The sequence below is a fragment of the Saccopteryx leptura genome, chromosome 4, assembly GCF_036850995.1.
Source record: "Saccopteryx leptura isolate mSacLep1 chromosome 4, mSacLep1_pri_phased_curated, whole genome shotgun sequence".
Taxonomy (NCBI): domain Eukaryota; kingdom Metazoa; phylum Chordata; class Mammalia; order Chiroptera; family Emballonuridae; genus Saccopteryx; species Saccopteryx leptura.
Genome location: NC_089506.1, coordinates 170,552,275 through 170,570,277, shown reverse-complemented (window position 1 = coordinate 170,570,277; position 18,003 = coordinate 170,552,275). Strand labels below are relative to the sequence as shown.

Sequence of the window (18,003 nt, the reverse complement as noted above, 5' to 3'; positions counted from 1 at the left end):
CTGTGGGAGTTTCTGCCTCAGAGATCACATCAGTATTTAGTGCACGCTGAAATATTCATGTCTACTGATTAGCAGGATTTAATTGTTACATCTTCATCTCCTTCGTGATGTGTCATTAGGATGCAACCCACCTTGAAGTTTAAGTGGATGCTGCTGGTTTATTGCAGTGTTCTATTTTGCCTGTGTTTCTTTACATATATCCTTGTCTACACATGTAATTCTAGTTTCCCTGGAAAACCAAATAACACTGCAAAAAAAGTAAGAAATTATTTGATAGTGGAAAATACCAAGTGATTTATTTCTACTAGCAATTATTGTATTATAACATTTGTATAGTAAATTTTAAAATATATACATTTAGTCTACTGTTTAAATTTTATTTTTTAAAATCTAGTAGTTAAAGGGACCTTTCCTCCCATGTACTATTTAATTAGCACAATTAAGGGCTTTTCCGCCTCCACTGCCATATTTTCCTCATTAATTTCCCCTCAAATGATATGGAAATAGCTGGAGATTAATTTTTCTCTGCTTCCTTCCTGGATCTGATGTCAGCTGCATGGTCTTCTATTTCTAAGTTTTAGATAGTTTAGAAGTTTTAGATAATTAGTACTCTTTCCCCCACTTTCCCCTCTCATAAAAGGAGACCTTATCTCCTCAGCAGTTTCCTGCAGGGTCTGGGGAGTGCTCTGTGCTCTGCTGCAGAGCCTGAGAGCCTGAGGCGTGGCGGTTAGGACCCTGCGAGGCGTTAGACAGACCTGGGCTTTCATTCCAGCTCTGCCACTTACAAGTTGAACAAGTTACAGAACTTCTAAGCCTCAATTCCTACTTCTTTAATTGGGGTTAACCAGTCTCCAGGTCATAAGGTAAGTTGGGGTTAACCAGTCTCCAGGTCATAAGGCTATGTGAAGAATATATGAGAAAGTGGTAGATGCTGAATACAGTACAGCAGCCAGCACATGTAAGCACCTATGTGCTAATGAATATTATTTCCAGTGCAATTACGTGACTTCCTTTTACGGGAGCATATGTCTGCAGTGGGATTGAGGGTCATCTTCAAATCCCACAGGAGTCAGGCTTGGTGACCTCCCATCCTTGAGAGTCACTTCCCTGCTTGGGAGTCATCTCCTATTACATTTGAGGGAGGAAGGAGTTTCTTCAGGTGGGTCCTAGGGCTGATGGCATGGCTGCTTTGTGAGTTGACATCACCAATGTCAGGTACCCTTGGATGGGGTCGAATATTTTGTGTATAGATGGTATTCTAGTGCTGCCATGTTGAAAAGGCCTTAAAATGCTGTTTTCAACAACTGAATTTAATGGAGGCTACAGAAGTAAATCAGGGACCCCTGACTTCTCAGTGAAATCACCAGGAAAGTGAAAGACAAAAGCTGCTGCTTTCTGGGTTGATCTAGGGCTGCAAAGAGTGATTCGCACACAGTGAGCAATCTTGTAGATGATACTTAATGAGTTTTAAGTTTCAAGGCTATGAACAGCCTTTCTTGAAATAGTACACAGCAGGTGCCCCTAGCAGGAACTCGAGCAGTAAATAGGAATGTTCCAGTCCTGGAAGCCACTGAACAGGCCTGATTGTGTCCATCTGGCAGGGACCGCTACCCTTTTGCCAGGGATTTTTGTTCTTTATGTATCTGAATTAGAGCCCCTGGGGTGTAGGGAGTCTTGGCAAGGAAGCTGAAGGAGGCTGTTTTCTGGTGTACAGATGTCTTCTGCTGTTTCCAAGGCGGGGGCTGGGACGTACACGTTTCACTGCCCAGGAGCTGCTGGATTGCCTTGTGGGAGAGTAGAGGCCTCTGGACAGGGAGAGAGGAAATCGGGATTTGATGAGCTTTGTTTCTCTGGGTCTGTTTCATGTCTTTACAGGAAGGGAACTGGACTAGACATTCTCCAATTCCCCCGCCAGTGATAAGATTGTGTGCGATTCTGAGTTTGCTTTCCATTTCAAGGAAGAGATCTTGACTGATCAGTTCTGTACAGCAGAGCTTCCTTCGGTGGTGAGCTTCCACAGTTCCTTTCTGAGACCAGTGGGCAAATAAACTCTGCAAAGCCCCAAACACAGAACTCAGAGTGGGGCCATTTGGAATAAACCCTTCTCAAAAGAATGAAAAAGCACAGAAAATTAAAGAGAATCCCCCAAATACACACTGAGCTGAGTTCCAGCCCCAAGCGTCGTTGCTGCTGCAGAGGGCTTGCCCTGCCGCCTCCGGCTGCTCCCTGCCCTTCCCCATGCCTCCGCCCGCGGATGCACACAGCCGACCACCCACTCCACGCCCACCCACATGCATGCTCGCGCGCGCACGCGCGTCCCACAAGCAAGGGGGAGCAGTGGCATGTTGAGTTGCAGGTGCTAGTGAGCGCGCAGCACAGAAGACCAGAGCACGGAGTAGCTGTGTGTTAATATTTATTCTGCTTTTGATTAGTTTTCTGCTCTTAGGCTGATTTCCTGTTCCTCCTTTGGGCCACCGTTTCCTCATTTGTCAGAAGGAGGTAATAATACCTGTCTTACAACGTTGTGGTGAGGATTAAATGCTGTACCGCATGTAATAGGCTTGGCCCAAGCAGCTGGTACCCATTAAACATTAAGCAAATGGTAAATACTAACATTGTGATTTTTACTATTACTATCAGGTTGACTAGAATTCTCAAAATATTCCGGAGGCTGGCACTGGGGTTTTGACACTGCCTTTCTCCCACAGGACTCTTCAGCTGATTGGATTAAAGAATAGAGTGCACTTAGCGTTGTACCTGCGAAGAGTATGTGTTTGGTCAAGTTTAGTTGCATTTGTTTCTTCCCCTTTAACAAAGAGAACAACAGTTCACTAGGTGAAAGAAGTTGGCACTGCCCATGGCATCATTCTAACATGAGTAAAACTATACCCATTGTACCTGGAGGGCAAGTGGCTCAGTCAGGACAGAATGGGAAGGCAACAGAGGTACCCGGCAGAGTGGCACAGCCTGCAGGAGCGCCATTCAGGTAGCCAGATGGAGTAAAGGAGAAGGAAGGAGAACAAACCGAGTTTGCCCCGGATGAACTTGCCTGCCGAGAGAGCGGGTAAGGCTGGCTCAGCAGCCGCCTTGTTGGTGCCCCGCGGGACCCGTCTCAATGGAGACTCGGGATGAACTCATTCCTCTGTCTGGGGTGTGGCTGTGGAAGCCAGTGGTCCCATCGAAGAGAGTGCTGTTAAAAAGCAGATCTGAGTCTCAGAAAGATAAGCAAAATGGTAGACTTGAGAGTGCAACAGCCTGGACTCAGGTCCTGGATCCCCCTCACCCACTGTGGTCCTGGGGAAAAGAACTCGTCCCTCGGCGACCTGGGGATCATCGCTGCTCAGAGACCCGAGCTGTGGGGCGAGGGTGAAGATCCGAGGGAATGATGCGTGAGAGAGGGCCGCGCACAGGGCTGTGCCGGCCTGCATGTGCTCGCTGGTTTTATTGCCCGCAGAGCAAGATAGAGAAGAACCTTATCACTGTGAATACTCTGCGCTCCTCGAGGCTCATCCGAGTCACTGAGCTGCTGGCTGAAAGAGGCATCTTAGGATGTGTCTCATGGCTGATGTGTAACAGTGACATTTAGCCACTTGGCACAGGAGGAACCAGTGGGACAGGCTGTCACAAAGGCTCTGCTAGCTTCTCACCTGTCCTCCGCACCTCCGGGCGCTTTATCTGTCAGAGGCTAAAGGAGTTCATCCTTACAGCCACTTGAACAATGAAATAGTAGACAAGTTATATTTCATCCAAACATAACAACCATTTTGACAGTTATCTCGTAGCTAAATTTACAGGTGGTCTAGTTTCTTTTGGAAGCACACCATAAAATAAATGTGAAGCAGGGCTGAAAACAGCCTAGGGAATTAGTGCCTTTTATCTCTAGACATGAGGAATGTATGGATTTATATCGTTCATGCACTGGATCTGCATCTGTATGGGAAGTGGCAGGGTCCCATCCCAACCCTGCTTTGGCCTTGGTTACAATTTCACAGAGAATTAGGAGCCTGGCCAGTCATCTCCTCAAGATAAGCCTTGGGATTTCAGTGCAACCCAGCAGAGCAGCTCTGGCCTCTCAATCCTGAGTGATACCCACCCGGTCGTACGGTGCTCTCAGGACTGTGTTACTTATTCATCCGAGTGATCGTCTCACTCCCCTAATGGGGCTTAGGCTGAGGAGGCTGTTGACTTGAAACTTGGCTGGAAAAGAGGAATGCTTCCCTGATTGCAGACACTGTGCTGATCCCTCTCTGGAAGCTGTCTCATTCTGCCTTTCAGGTAACCCTAGGACAAAGCGATTCAGTACACTGTCCAAAGACAATCCACCAATAAATGGCCCAAGAGAGATTGAGCCCAGGTTTATCTGATTCTTTATAAATTAAATCAATTTCATATGCCAGAGTACCTCAAGATAATAGTGGTCTTGACAACAGAGGCCTGATTCTTACTATTCTGTTACACAAGTCTGGAGTTAGGCCAGTCAGAGGTGATAGGGTAGCTCTACAAAGCTATTAGGGGATCAGGCACCTTTCGTCTCCCTAGCAGGGAGACATCATTTTTGTGAAGCAAGATGGCTGCTGGAGCTCTGTATCACATTAATGTACAAAGTGTCAGGAATGGAGGGAGAGAAAAAGGGCAGAACTTCTTTCAAAAAGATTTTCCCAGAACTCCCACATAATAGTTCTTCTTACATCTTTTTGACCTGAACTTCGTCGCATGGCTACATCAAGCACCAATTGCAAGGGAAGCTGAGAACTGGGACATTGTAGCCGAGCTGCAGTTTGGCCAGCTAAAAGTCAAGGTCTTATGCCTGACCAGGTGGTGGCACAGTGGATAGAGTGTCGGACTGGGATGTGGAGGACCCAGGTTCAAAACCCCGAGGTTGCTGGCTTGAGCACAGGCTCATCAGCTTGAGCGTGGAGTCGCTGGCTTGAGCGTAGTATCATAATTATGACCCCATGGTCACTGGCTTGAAGCCCAAGGTCGCTGGCTTGAGCAAGGGGTCACTCGCACTCACTCTGCTGTAGCCTCCCCACTCCAGTCAAGGCACATATGAGAAAGCAATCAATGAACAATCAATCAACGAACAACTAAGATGCTGTAATGAAGAATTGATGCTTCTCATCTCTCCCTGGTCTGTCTGTCCCTTTCTATCTCTCTCTCTGTCAAAAAAAAAAAAAAATCAAGGTCTCATTTCTGAGCATGAAGAGAGAAATGTATTGTGGAAAAGACTAGGACAGACTCCAAACATCATATATTTTCTTTCCCCTTAGTTAGTGAAACATCTTCATCTAATGGTACTTATTAGTTCATGTGACTGAAGTTCTGACTCAAGTTGGAGGCCATTTCAGAAATCAGAATAGAAGTTAAAAGAACCCCCCAAATGATACATATGTAATTTTCCTATTTGTAGGTATTTGTCAATTTGGTTGTTTTGGTAAATTTATCTTTCTGAGATTTATACCCACTGTCACTTCTTTTAAAAATTACCCAGCAATTGGCCCTGGCCGGTTGGGTCAGTGGTAGTGTGTCAGCCTGGCATGTGGATGTCTCAAGTTCAATTCCTAGTCAGGGCACACAGGAAAAGCACCCATTTGCTTCTCCACCTCTCCTACTCTCACTTCTCCCCCCCACCCCCAACACCCACAGCCATGGGTCGATTGGAGTGAGTCGGCCTGGGCGCTGAGGATGGCTCCATGACCTCCGCCTCAGGTGCTAAGAAGAGCTCGGTTGCTGAGCAATGTAGCAGCACCCCAGATGGCCCCTAGTGGGCATGCCAGGTGGATTCTGGTCGAGGGTCATGCAGGAGTCTGTCTCTGCCTCCCTCCTCTCACTGAATTAAAAAATAATAAAATTACCCAGCAAGACCTCCATATTTATTTTTTAATGCCTGTCTTTTAACGTTACACAGGTTCCTTCACACTACCAGTAGTGTTGTCCACAAACTCTCTAGTTGATGCATTTGCAGAGATACCACCAGGTCTGGCAGAATGAGGGGGTGGGACCCAAAAAGAAGGGGGGATTACTGAGTTACTGACAGGCAGGACAAGGAGAGCTGCTGAACTGAAATGCACAGGCGACGTGGAGCGCGCCCTGTGGTGGGAGCTCATTGCCATCCAGTCGTGGGGGGGGGGGGGGGTGTCAGCTCGATTCCAAGCAGCATGTCCTGTGACTTGCGGGCAAACCTTTTCCCCACTTTCTCCCACCTTCTGGCATTAAGGCTTCTGCTGAGTACTTGTCAGTAACATCTTGGGGATGCGTGTATATTCTACCTCATATTTAAATGTTTACCTTCTATCAGAAAAGCTGATGGATGGGAAGGGAGAGGTAGTGAGGAAGGAAAATAACGCTTTACAGTTGGTATACTACAGCTTACACGCACAGAAAGCACAATCACAACTCCGTTGTTTCCTTAATACAAAATCCTCTTTCTCTTTTACAAAAGCAAGTACTCAAAAATAGTTTGAAATCACCCAGACATCACCCTAAGTTTAGAATATCTTTCTGGGTTTTTTTGTTGTTGTTGCATTTTCTTTTTTCTTTCTTTTCTTTTTTTTTAATAATTAGAGGGAAATATTTTAAATTAAAATTTTATCCCCCCCAAAAAAAGCCACCCTGAAAATCCCTGTCACATATAACACCATGTAGTAAGGAAAGGGCACTCGGGCCCTGGTGAAGCGAGGGTTTCAGGTGCTCCCCCATCAGTGTGGGAGTGGGAGATACGAAGTACCAGGGCCTTTTCCTCACTCAGACGTCTGTGTTATGACACGTGAAACAATCTACAAAATGCAGCGTCACAGAGCTGGCATCTAGTCCAGATGTTTCTTAATCTGGGGCTCAGAATTGAGCCCACAGTGTGTTATCACCATAATTAGGTTGAACACATGGGTGAACCCCAAATTTATACTCTTCTGTAGAAGAGGGATCCATCACACTTATGAGATTCTTTTTTTTTTTTTTTTTGTATTTTTCTGAAGTTGGAAATGGGAGGCAGACAGACAGACTCCCGCATGCACCTGACCGGGATCCACCCAGCATGCCCACCAGGGGGCAATGCTCCACCCATCTGGGGCATCGCTGTGCTGCAATCAGAGCCATTCTAGCACCTGAGGCAGAGGCCACAGAGCCATCCTCAGCGCCTGGGCCAACTTTGCTCCAATGGAGCCTTGGCTGCAGGAGGGGAAGAGAGAGACAGAGAGGAAGGAGAGGGGGAGGGGTGGAGAAGCAGATGGGCGCTTCTCCTGTGTGCCCTGGCTGAGAATCGAACCCGGGACTCCCGCACGCCAGGCCGACGCTCTGCCACTGAGCTAACCGGCTAGGGCCTTATGAGATTCTTAAGGAATCTGTGACCCAAGGAAGGTTAAGACTCTCACTTGATGGATAGGCACTTCCATCCAGCGAAGTGAAGGGACTGGCCCTCCGTGCTTATCCTGTGGATCTCCCTGCCAGTCTGGAGAGCAAGAAGGCAGAAAGTGTCACCAGCTCCAAGCCCAGTGCTCTCCTCAATGGCAGTGGTCCACACTGGCCCCACTCTGCTGTGCCCTGGGATGGGACTAACGCTCGCATGTCTCCCCAGCTGGCCCCGTGCATGAAGCTGATGCGGAGTGTGTAGCCTCCTCTGGCAGCACGCCCCCTAATTCTTCCCAGCTCCTCCCGGCGACCCTTTTCCCGAGAACTAGGTGGAAAGCTGTTACAAGGGAGGAAACGAGGCCAGCGCAGTTAGGGTCCTCATTCCCACTCCTTTGTTTCTTAAGGAACACTTCAGCTCTCCATGTGCTTATCCTTCCCACCAGAAGTGAGGTGGAGACTCTTCTCGGAGACTCGACATACCAGTGCCAGCAGGGAACAGTGTCTGGAGCTGAAGGAAAATCCTCAGAGTGACAGCTCGTAGGGAGGGGTCACCCCAGCTGCTAAGGGAGTGAATTTGTGTCCCTCTCCACCATAGGGGAAGCAAAACGGCCTCAAAGAGATTGTACAATGAGAACACTGTGGTATTTGTGCTGAGAATTCATCAGACAAAACCTTGTATCTGAAACGCATAGTGACCTTTTCTGAGCGGCCCTAGCCCTACATGAGAAGGCAAACACCGCCAGATTGCCTGACATTTCCTTTTTTAAATTTCAAGCATTCTTGATTTCAAATCGGCCATTGATCTGTTGGTTTGCAGCCCTGATGCAATTAAGTGAAGTCGCTTTCATTGCTGTTACAGTCTAACATAAACAACTGCTTTGAAAGCCCAGTCCCTGCCTGTCTCCTTCTCCCTCCCTCCCAACACCCACCCCACCCCCAGCCTACCAGCCAACAGCACACAGCATGGAGGGGGCCTGTGGCAGAAAAGAGAATTTTTCTAAACCTGAAATTAAAATCTTCAAAGTTGAATTACATACTGCTGTACTGTGTCCATTTTTAAAGATCACATTTATTTATTTGCTCGCTCTTTAATTTGACTCTCTCTTGGCAGAAGCTACAAAAACACCTCTAAAGAGGGAGGGTTTGTTCTGATTTTAGTCATTCACCCAGCTGTAATGTGGAATCCCGCTAGGGCAGTGGTGGTCAACCTGGTCCCTACCGCCCACTAGTGGGCGTTCCAGCTTTCATAGTGGGCGTAGTGGAGCAACCAAAGTATAAATAAAAAGATAGATTTAACTGTAGTAAGTTGTTTTATAAAGATTTATTCTGCCAAATTTAGCGAAAATCCGACATAAAGTACTTGGTAAGTAATTATTATTATATGGTTTAACTTACTGTAACTCTGCTTTATAAATTTTATAAAATAAAGTTACTTCCCTGCTTTATAAATCACCATTACTATGGAACCGGTGGGCGGTTAGAAAATTTTACTAACAGAGATACAGAAGTGGGTGGAGGTATAAAAAGGTTGACTACCCCTGCACTAGGGAATGGTCTGAGCTCCACCTGGAATCGTCAGATAAGATGTAGTGACTCAGTGCCAGGCCGAAAGGTAGTACTGCTCTGGGATTAGTGTTTTGAATGGACCTTAGATCTAGTCCCATCCATTGGACTAGTCCAGGCCCTCGAAAGCCCCAGGAAGCCCCCAAAGGCATGTGTATGGCGGGTGTATGTGCAGCTGAAGCTCAGTGTTCAGAACTTGGAAGTTGAGCCCTTAAGATCCTGGAAGCACATGCTACCCCTTGTTAATCGGGTGAAGAATATTCCTTATAGCTCCAGCTGACCTGAGAGAATTGGCCAGGGAAAGCTGTCTGGATGGGAGTCTCGGTCGGTCTTTTCATAGCATCATTTACCGGACCTCTGGCTTCCAAGAGGACCTGCTGGTACAGTCAATCTGATCTGGCTGGGGGACGAGGAGGAAGAATAGGCTGACAGGAAAATACAGGCCAACTGGAAGAGGAGGCTATCGGAAGAAATGAGCTCTCCCATTTTTTTTCCCCTTAAAACTCAGTCCCTTGGTCAGTCTGCTGGCCACACGCTAATGTGGGTGACTGAATTGCAAATAATTGAATTGCCGTATTCAGTGTGCATATTTTTCCAAAGGAAAAAGCTACTTCAGTTCTGCCTTATCTTTGCTGCTTATGTTTAAAATCAGGCAGCCCCACACCAGCCCTTACTATCATCCTTGCTGAAGAACTCAGGGAAAGCCCGTAGAATGCGGAACTTTGCTCTCTGTTCGGATTTGACCATCCAAAATGAGGCCTCACTGCCCACGCACAACAGTTTTCTCCCATTACCTTTAGGGTGACCATCCAACGCAGCTTCCTGTAAGACCCCTGATTTATGTCCGTTGTCCCCTGAGATTAATGACACCTGAGCCTCTTGGTTGAGGTGATACACACTAATTACAGGGAATGAAAGGAAGGAAATGAGTTTCTGCTGAGGGGACTAACCTTGGGCTGCGGTTTTTCTGTCACCTGCAGCTCCACTTGGCCGCTCTGGCATCGCTAAAGGAAGATATAGTGGAGCTTAATAAACGTCTGCAGCAAACGGAGCGGGAACGGGACCTTCTGGAAAAGAAATTGGCCAAGGCACAGGTAAGGGATCTGCAGAGACTTTGAACTTTTTCCTAAAAATTATTTTGAGATGAAACTTAAATCTAGAACATCCCACGAAACAAAGTATAGCTTATGAGCAAACATTGTCATAATCAATGTCCAGATCAAGATACAGAATTTGCCAGTCACCCCAATCCCACTGTCCCCTCCCACAAAGGTGGCCGCTGCCATGACTTTTATAGTCGTCTCTTCCTGTGCCTTTACAGTTCCCCACTGAAGTCTGTAGACAATAGAGTTTCATCTTACCTGTTTAACAACTGTGTCCTTGAATTTCTTAATTTCTTAAACTACAGGTTTTTCCTCTATTCTTTGCTTTATAATTAATCTGTTAAAACCTGTCCACTTCACCTCTAGTTTCCCACAGTCTGGGTGTTGCCGATTGCACACTCATGGTGCAGTTCCACATGTTTCTCTGTCCCTCGCATTTCCTGCAAATAAGCAGCTGGATCCAGAGGCTGAGTCAGAGTCATGTCCAGACCCTTTGACGTGACTTTACAGGGTATTTGTTTTTCACTAAGCAGCACATAATGTCTGGTTATCTCTCTTTCTGTGATGTTAGCAGCTATTGATACTCAGTGCCCAAGTTCATTGATTGATTAGGACTTACAAATCATAATATTTTATTTTTTCCATTTCTTCCTTAGTTACTAATTTTTTCTTATTTATGGCTATCAAGAGACAATGTCCATTTATGATTCGTTAAAACAATGGTATAGTTCATACAAGAAAAGCAGAATAAATGCTTCATTCTTTTGATTTATTTAACATTTTTCAAGATAATTGATTACTGTGATTCTCTGAAAGTACTTTATTTTCTTATTTTTTATTTTTTGAGAGAGAGAGAGGGACAGATAGGGACAAGCAGGCAGGGAGGGAGAGAGATAAAAAGTATCAATTCTTCATTGCGGCATCTTGGTTGTTCATTGATTGCTTTCTCATATGTGCTTTGACCAGGGGGCTCCAGCAGAGCGATTGACCCCTTGCTTGAGCCAGCAACCTTGGGCTTCAAGCCAGTGACCTTTGGGCTCAATTCAGTGACCCTGGGGTCATGTCTATGATCCGTCTATGATCCCAGGCTCGAGCCAGCAACCCTGCACTCGAGCCGGGTGAGCCCACGTTCAAGCCAGATGAGCCTGTGCTCAAGCCTGCAACCTTGAAGTTTCAAACCTGGCCTGGGTCTTCTGCATCCCAGGCCAGCACTCTATCCACTGCACCACCACCTGGTCAGGCTGTACTTTTTTTATTATTTTTTAACTATTTCTTGAATTTATGTATTTAAACATATTGGTTTGCAATTAATTGTAATTATTTTCCTTGTAGAAACTCAAATTAGAGTATCTTTGGCCAATAAGAACCTCCTCAGGATGACTTTTGAGTCTTTTGATATGAGCCTTATAGTTGACTCACCTACTACATTTTTGTGTCCAAACCTGGAAATAGTCATTCTCCAAATTGCCCTGGTTTCACTCAGAAAAAAATGTTATTTGAAGACCACAATCTGGGTGCTAAGTGTGCTATTGCTTCTAGGTTGGTCATTGTTTTTATAGACAACTAGAAAATTATTTATCTACCTACATATGTATGTAAAAGCTTTTTCTCTTTCTTTTTTTTATTTTTTAAAGATTTTATTTCTTGATTTTAGAGAGAGAGAGAGACAGAAGCAGGGGGAGAGGCGCAGGAAGCATCAACTCATAGTAGTTGCTTCTCATATGTGCTTTGACTGGATAATCCTGGGGTTTCGAACCAGTGACCTCAGCATTCCAGGTTGATGCTCTCTCTATCCACTGTGCCACCACAGTTTGGGCATAATTTTAAGAGGAAATACCATAGGAATTACACTAATTGCTCCCATTTAAATTGCAAAAAAATCTATGAATTGCCCAACCCTGTCAGGATGGTTCAGTTGGTTAGAGCATCATCCGGAAGCACAGAGGTTGCTGGTTTGATCCCCGGTCAGGGCACATACAAGAATGGGTTGATGTTCCTGTCTCTCTTTCTCTCTTTCAAATCAATAAAGTAAACATTAAAAAAAAATAAAGTAATTTTCCCTATTCAACTTTCATGTTTTCCAAAGGTAAAAGCTAATTCCGTTCTGCCTTACCCTGGCTTCTCGTGTTGAGAATCCGGCAGCCCCACACCAAGCCTTGGCACCATCCTTGCTGAGTTACTCAGAGATGGCTACAGGGTACTTTTACTCAACTTCTTCTGTGTTTTATCTGTATATTTTTTCTTTTTATATTAAGAATCCTAGTTCTTAAGGTTACAGAGATGATTGAATTGGAATATTTTGTAATTATTCATTTGTTTTATTCCATATTATATACAAACAGTCTCAGGATAATATTAACACTACCATACAAATATAATTGTTGAGAATCTTAAAAATTGTTTTTTCATCATGCTTTCCTCGTTTCCCCAATAATTTGCAGCAATACTATATGTACACGGCCTGACCATATAGCCACTGAATCTTTTACTTTCTTCCTTTTGGTCTTCACAAGTAACTACATGTTTAATGTTTACCATGGTCCTTATGTTGATGTCACTCTTCTGTTTTTAGATTCCTCAGGAAGGACTCAGTGAAATAATCTTCTCCAAGTTCTTGCTTATTTAATAACAGTGTGCCTGTGCCCTTCATACTTGAAAAGCTTTTTTGCTGGATATAAAACCCTTGATTCATCTTTTTTTTTTTTACCTGAATATGTTTCTCTATTTCTTTTGGCAGAGAGTATGTTCTCAAAGTCTAATAATAACACAATTTTCTTTTCCCTCATAAGACACTTATTCTAGATGTTTTTATCATTATTTTTGTTTCCTTTTAAAAAAAATAAAATACAGCCTGACCAGGCGGTGGCGCAGTGGACAGAGCGGTGGATTGGGATGTGGAGGACCCAGGTTCGAGACCCCAAGGTCGCCAGCTTGAGCGTGGGCTCATCTGGTTTGAGCAAAGCTCACCAGCTTGAGCCCAAGGTCGCTGGCTCGAGCAAGGGGTCACTCAGTCTGCTGTAGCCATCTCACCCCCCACCCCCGGTCAAGGCACATATGAGAAAGCAATCAATGAACAACTAAGGTGCTGCAACAAAGAATTGATACTTCTCATCTCTCTCCCTTCCTGTCTGTCTGTCCCTCTCTCTGACTCTCTCTGTCACTGTGACTAAATAAATAAATAAATAAATTTTAAAAAATAAATAAATAAAATACATTCATTATACTATAGTAACAGTCATTCTGGTTTGATATTCTCAGATTTGCTGTGTATTGTTTTGATTATAGTTTAAAATCAATGTTTTCAATTGCAGGAAAGGTGTGTCGTTGGTTTTTTTTAATTTTAGTATTGAATATTAGTTCAGTTCCCTTGCTTTGATTTTTCTTCAAGGATGCTTGTTACTTGTATGTTAGGTTTTCTTTGCCTGTCTTCAGTATCTGTCAGTATTTCAATCCCTTTCTATCACTCCCTTTTACCTTGTTCTTCCTTTCTCACCTTGTTTCTCTTGGGGCCTTATATGTTGTGTCTCTTCCACTTGTGCGCCTCCTACTTTAATCTTTATTTCTATAATGCATTATTATGTCTGTCTTTTTCTGTATTCTCTTACCTTCTGAGGTTTTCTAATTCTAAATTATGTTCTTTTGTTTCTTATGTCATTTTATTTCCTGAAAGTCTTTTAACTTATTTTGAAATAGTGAGGTTTTGTCTGGGTTCCCCTTCTCCGTCTCGTGGCGTGGCTAATAAGGGATGTTATTCTGCTCTTTTCCTCCTTCTTTCTTCTATTTTGTGTATGGAATGTGACATCAATGCTTTTGTTTTTCATTTTTATGTGAAAAATAGTTTCCTTGAACTTTAGGAGGCAGAGTTTAAAATAGCTTCTTTCTTTTTTTTTTTCTTTTAAAGTTTATAGCGCTGAGCCTTCTGTTGTTGTGAAGATGGCAGTGTGCTTTCTGATGCTTCCTGGCTCTGGTCCCCTCACCGACTCCTACCTGGATCCGTTTTTTCCTTTGTCTCTGTTACCTATTCTGTCCCATTTTGACCCACTCCTAGCAGTGTTTCCTCCTGGAGAGGAGTCCTGGGTCAATCTTGAAAGTTCATAAGGAGTCGCTGCTCTAGCCCCTTCAGATCTTCCTGTGTGTGTGCCCCTTGCTCGTTCACTCTGGGCTCAGGCAAAACCCCTGCGGTTTTAGCCACTGTTCTCCAGTTGGCCCTCTCCACTTTCCTGTGTGAACTTCCTGGTTATCCCGGGCGTTTCCGGTTGTCAGGCCTGCCCTCCTGCTTCTGCCCACGCAGACGTCATCCAGGGCTGGTGGATGGTGGTGGTTTCTCACTACCTGCTTGGATTTCGTTGCTTAAGGGGATGCCTTGTTTCTAATTGTTGGGTTGTGCTGTGTGTATAGGTGCTCCCTCGGTTTTTATGTGGGAATTCAGAGACTGAAAAACCAGGCTGCCAGAGTCATCAGTCTAGAACAACGTATGGAAAGTTGTGCAACCCCGTGTCTCATAATCATAGACTGTTGGAATAGGGGAGGAAAGACCTTTGTACTTGCGATCATCTGCCTCCACATTTGACAGGCAACTCAGAGAAGTTAACCTGCTTACCAGGGTCAGGTGAATAGCTTAGCACCACAGCCAGGATAAGGCCACCAGTGTTCTTTTCTCACATGGATGGTAGGCAGACAAAAATTTCCAGTTTTAACTTAAATATAAACTTTACTTAAGATATTTTCTTTTTTATTATAAAAGTAATAAAAATGTGATAGAAAAAAAAGGAAAATAGTACAATGTTTTAGTGATAGGTGGTAGTGAATTAAAACATTTTAACACTTTTTTTTTTTTTGTATTTTTCTGAAGCTGGAAATGGGGAGAGACAGACTCCTGCATGCGCCCGACCGGGATCCACCCGGCATGCCCACCAGGGGGCGATGCTCTGCCCCTCCGGGGTGTCGCTCTGCCGCGACCAGAGCCACTCTAGCGCCTGGGGCAGAGGCCAAGGAGCCATCCCCAGCTCCCGGGCCATCTTTGCTCCAATGGAGCCTTGGCTGCGGGAGGGGAAGAGAGAGACAGAGAGGAAGGAGGGGGTGGGGTGGAGAAGCAAATGGGCGCTTCTCCTATGTGCCCTGGCCGGGAATCGAACCCGGGTCCCCTGCATGCCAGACCGAAGTGCTACCGCTGAGCCAACCGGCCAGGGCCTATTTTAACACTTTTTAAAAATACTTTTATTTCATAAATGTTTTGAGAAAGGGGTTATTTTTTCATTAAAGAAACATATACAATGAATGGTGTTAAGTGACTATAAAGTGTTTTCTACTTTACAACCCTCCAAAGCCAACTGTTGTTAATTGTTCTTATCAGTGAGATTTAAAGAAAAAGAAATAGGAGGGAAAAAAATTTTGGAATGCTTTTAATGGGAAATAGTCTTGGATTTTAAAAGGCGGTCAGGAAGGAATTTCTGAAAATTTAAGCCTGCAAAGATCGAGTAGCTTGTGTAGAGGATAGTAAGAAGATAAGGGACTTTTTCTCTGCTATGTCAAAGACTGATTCATTTCCCTTCTGACTGACATGGTCAAGAAATTCTCATGTCATCGTTTTCGATGGTTGGTTTTACTCCAAATGACAGTAGTCACTTCATAGTTGCCGTTCATTTTTGCTTGGTTGTGTTTGTATACTAACTATAGTTTAAAATTACTCTCTGTTCCTTTCACTGAAGATGTGTTCCCAGTTCATATACTGGGACCCGGGGAAGAGAACATGAAAAAAAAGTCAGCCTTGCCAGTCTCATACCTTTTATAAAGATGAGGTTTAGGCGAGGAAAAATATGAACAGTGGAATGACTGTATCATGCTTTCTGTGCTACATGCCTTGGTAAATGATTCATGTCTGAGGCCTGACCAGATTTTGGAAGAGCAAGTTCATGTGTAAATTTATGCTCTGTGGCTTTAGTAAGTTTTACCAGCTCTCTAAATATGTATTACAGAGCTACAATTAAACTGAAGTGTAAAATGCAAATTTTATGTATGTTCCTCTGAAATAATCAAAACGAGCTTCAGCATCTGTTGAGTAATTATTAGTGGTAACACTGGCTGCATAGAAGAAGGCTCATAATACATGGTCATGAGATCAACCTGTTGGTAGAGCTTTGAGGATATGGATGGGAAAGGAAGAGCTGAGAAAGGAGCCCCAAATCAATATGCTGAGGAAGACAAAGTACTTCTGGATTAGTTTTCCACAGCTGTGTAGTAAATTGTCACAAATTTCCCAACTTAAAACAGCACACATTTCTTATCTGACAGTTTCTGTGTGTCAGGAGCCCAGGTTTTGCTGCGTGTTTGCAAGTTTTTCAATCAAGGGGTTGGGCAGAGCTGAATGCTCATCTGGAGGGTCGAGTGGGGAAAAGTTCACTTCCAAGCTCTCTTCTCTCATTGGCAGAATAATTCTTGGTGGTTGTATGATTCATGGCAGCTTGCTTCCTCAAAGCCAGCAATGGGGAAAAAGATTCTAGAATAAATCTCACAAGACAGTCTTTTATAATGTAATTTAATTATTGGAATGACATCCAATTACCTTTGACACATTGTATTAGTTAAAAGCAAGTCATAGATCCTGCACAGACTCAATGAGAGGGTATCAAAGGCTCAATACAAGGAGATGCAGGAATTATAGGGGCATCTTAGAGTCTATCCATCACAGCTCTCTGGGGACTTTGATTAGTAGCATTACTATTAGCTTATATCAGTAGTGATAATTACCACATTTCTTTATCTCTGTTTGTGCCAGGCAGTATGCCAAGCATTGCACATGCTTTATCTGAGTTCTCATAATGACCTCCAGTATAGAAACTATTACACATCCCCATTTTGCAAATGAGGAAGTTGCGGTTTAGATAATTTGAATGTCTTGCCCAAGAGTATTATAGCCGGAAAGTACCAAGACTCAGGATTTTGTGAAATTTCATAGCTATATTAATCCTGTATTGTCTCTTAAACTGCCCAGGTTGCCCTTAGCATCTAGCAGAGACCTGGAAGGGAGTGGAGCATGGGGCACAGGTTAATCTGGTTTAAACATCCTTACCCTCCTAAGTAAAACAAGTACACAAACAAGAGCATGCATTGTCACCAACATTCAACAGCCCCGTGGCGGAGCAGCCTTGTGGGAACTGGCTGAGATCATACCGTACGTAGAACAGACTCAGTGGTGCTTTCAGCATATTTGTTCTTTCTTTAGTATTGTCAATTATTTTAAATTAACTTTCTGTATTTTTTATGTACTACAGAAGGAGATCTTTCAAACAAGCTTATGAGCCCCATGGAATTTAATCAGTTGTCATAAGGAGCTCTTTTTAGAAGCTCTCCATCTTTGAAAAGTCTTTTGAATTTTCTACCTCTTGGCTTTAAGGGGGAAAACACATAAACAATTTCTATTAGATGTAATGGAGAGAGTATGTTCTCTTCCTTTGGAATGTGAAAGTTAAAGATGTAGTTTGCACGCGTTCTCTTTGTCGGGACCTCCCCCGCCCCATTCCTTTCCTCTTCGTTTATGTGCTTCGTTGGTAGGCTGCTCTGGCTGTTTCGTTTATTGATGGAGTTTAGTTTGTGTTGAGCGTCTCTGTTTAGTTGGCTTGGTTCCTCCCACCTTCTCAGGAGAACCTGGGCAGGGACTGAAAATGGGGATAAGTAGTTAGTTGGTTGCGATCAATCCAGTGTGACCCTGAGAGAGCAGCATCACTTCTTAGCCTATTTTAAAAGGACGTGGTACTGGCCCCTCCTCCAGAAGATGGTGGAGAGGGTTAACAAATTAATGATGGCATTGCATTCTTCAAGAGTGGAGCTCATAATGCTCTTAGGTTTGACAGCTGAGACTAATGTGATGATTAAAGATCCGTGGCCTCTGTGGAGTAAGATAAAACCTAGTGAAGAACATTAACAAAACCATAAAGCTCCTTAGCCTCACCACATTGCACAGGCTTTTTCCAACAAAGGCTCAAAGTCTTGG

General features: G+C 44.1%; 1 protein-coding gene across 3 annotated transcripts in view; it reads left to right on the top strand.

Moving 5' to 3' along the window:
• MCC (MCC regulator of WNT signaling pathway) overlaps window positions 1–18,003 on the top strand; it is a 521,764-nt gene that overhangs the window by 367,461 nt on the left and 136,300 nt on the right. For all 3 annotated transcript variants that reach the window (XM_066382027.1, XM_066382028.1, XM_066382029.1), the window contains one exon: window positions 9,891–10,004. In XM_066382027.1, the coding sequence (XP_066238124.1) occupies window positions 9,891–10,004 (114 nt within the window). The remainder of the gene's footprint in view (window positions 1–9,890; window positions 10,005–18,003) is intronic.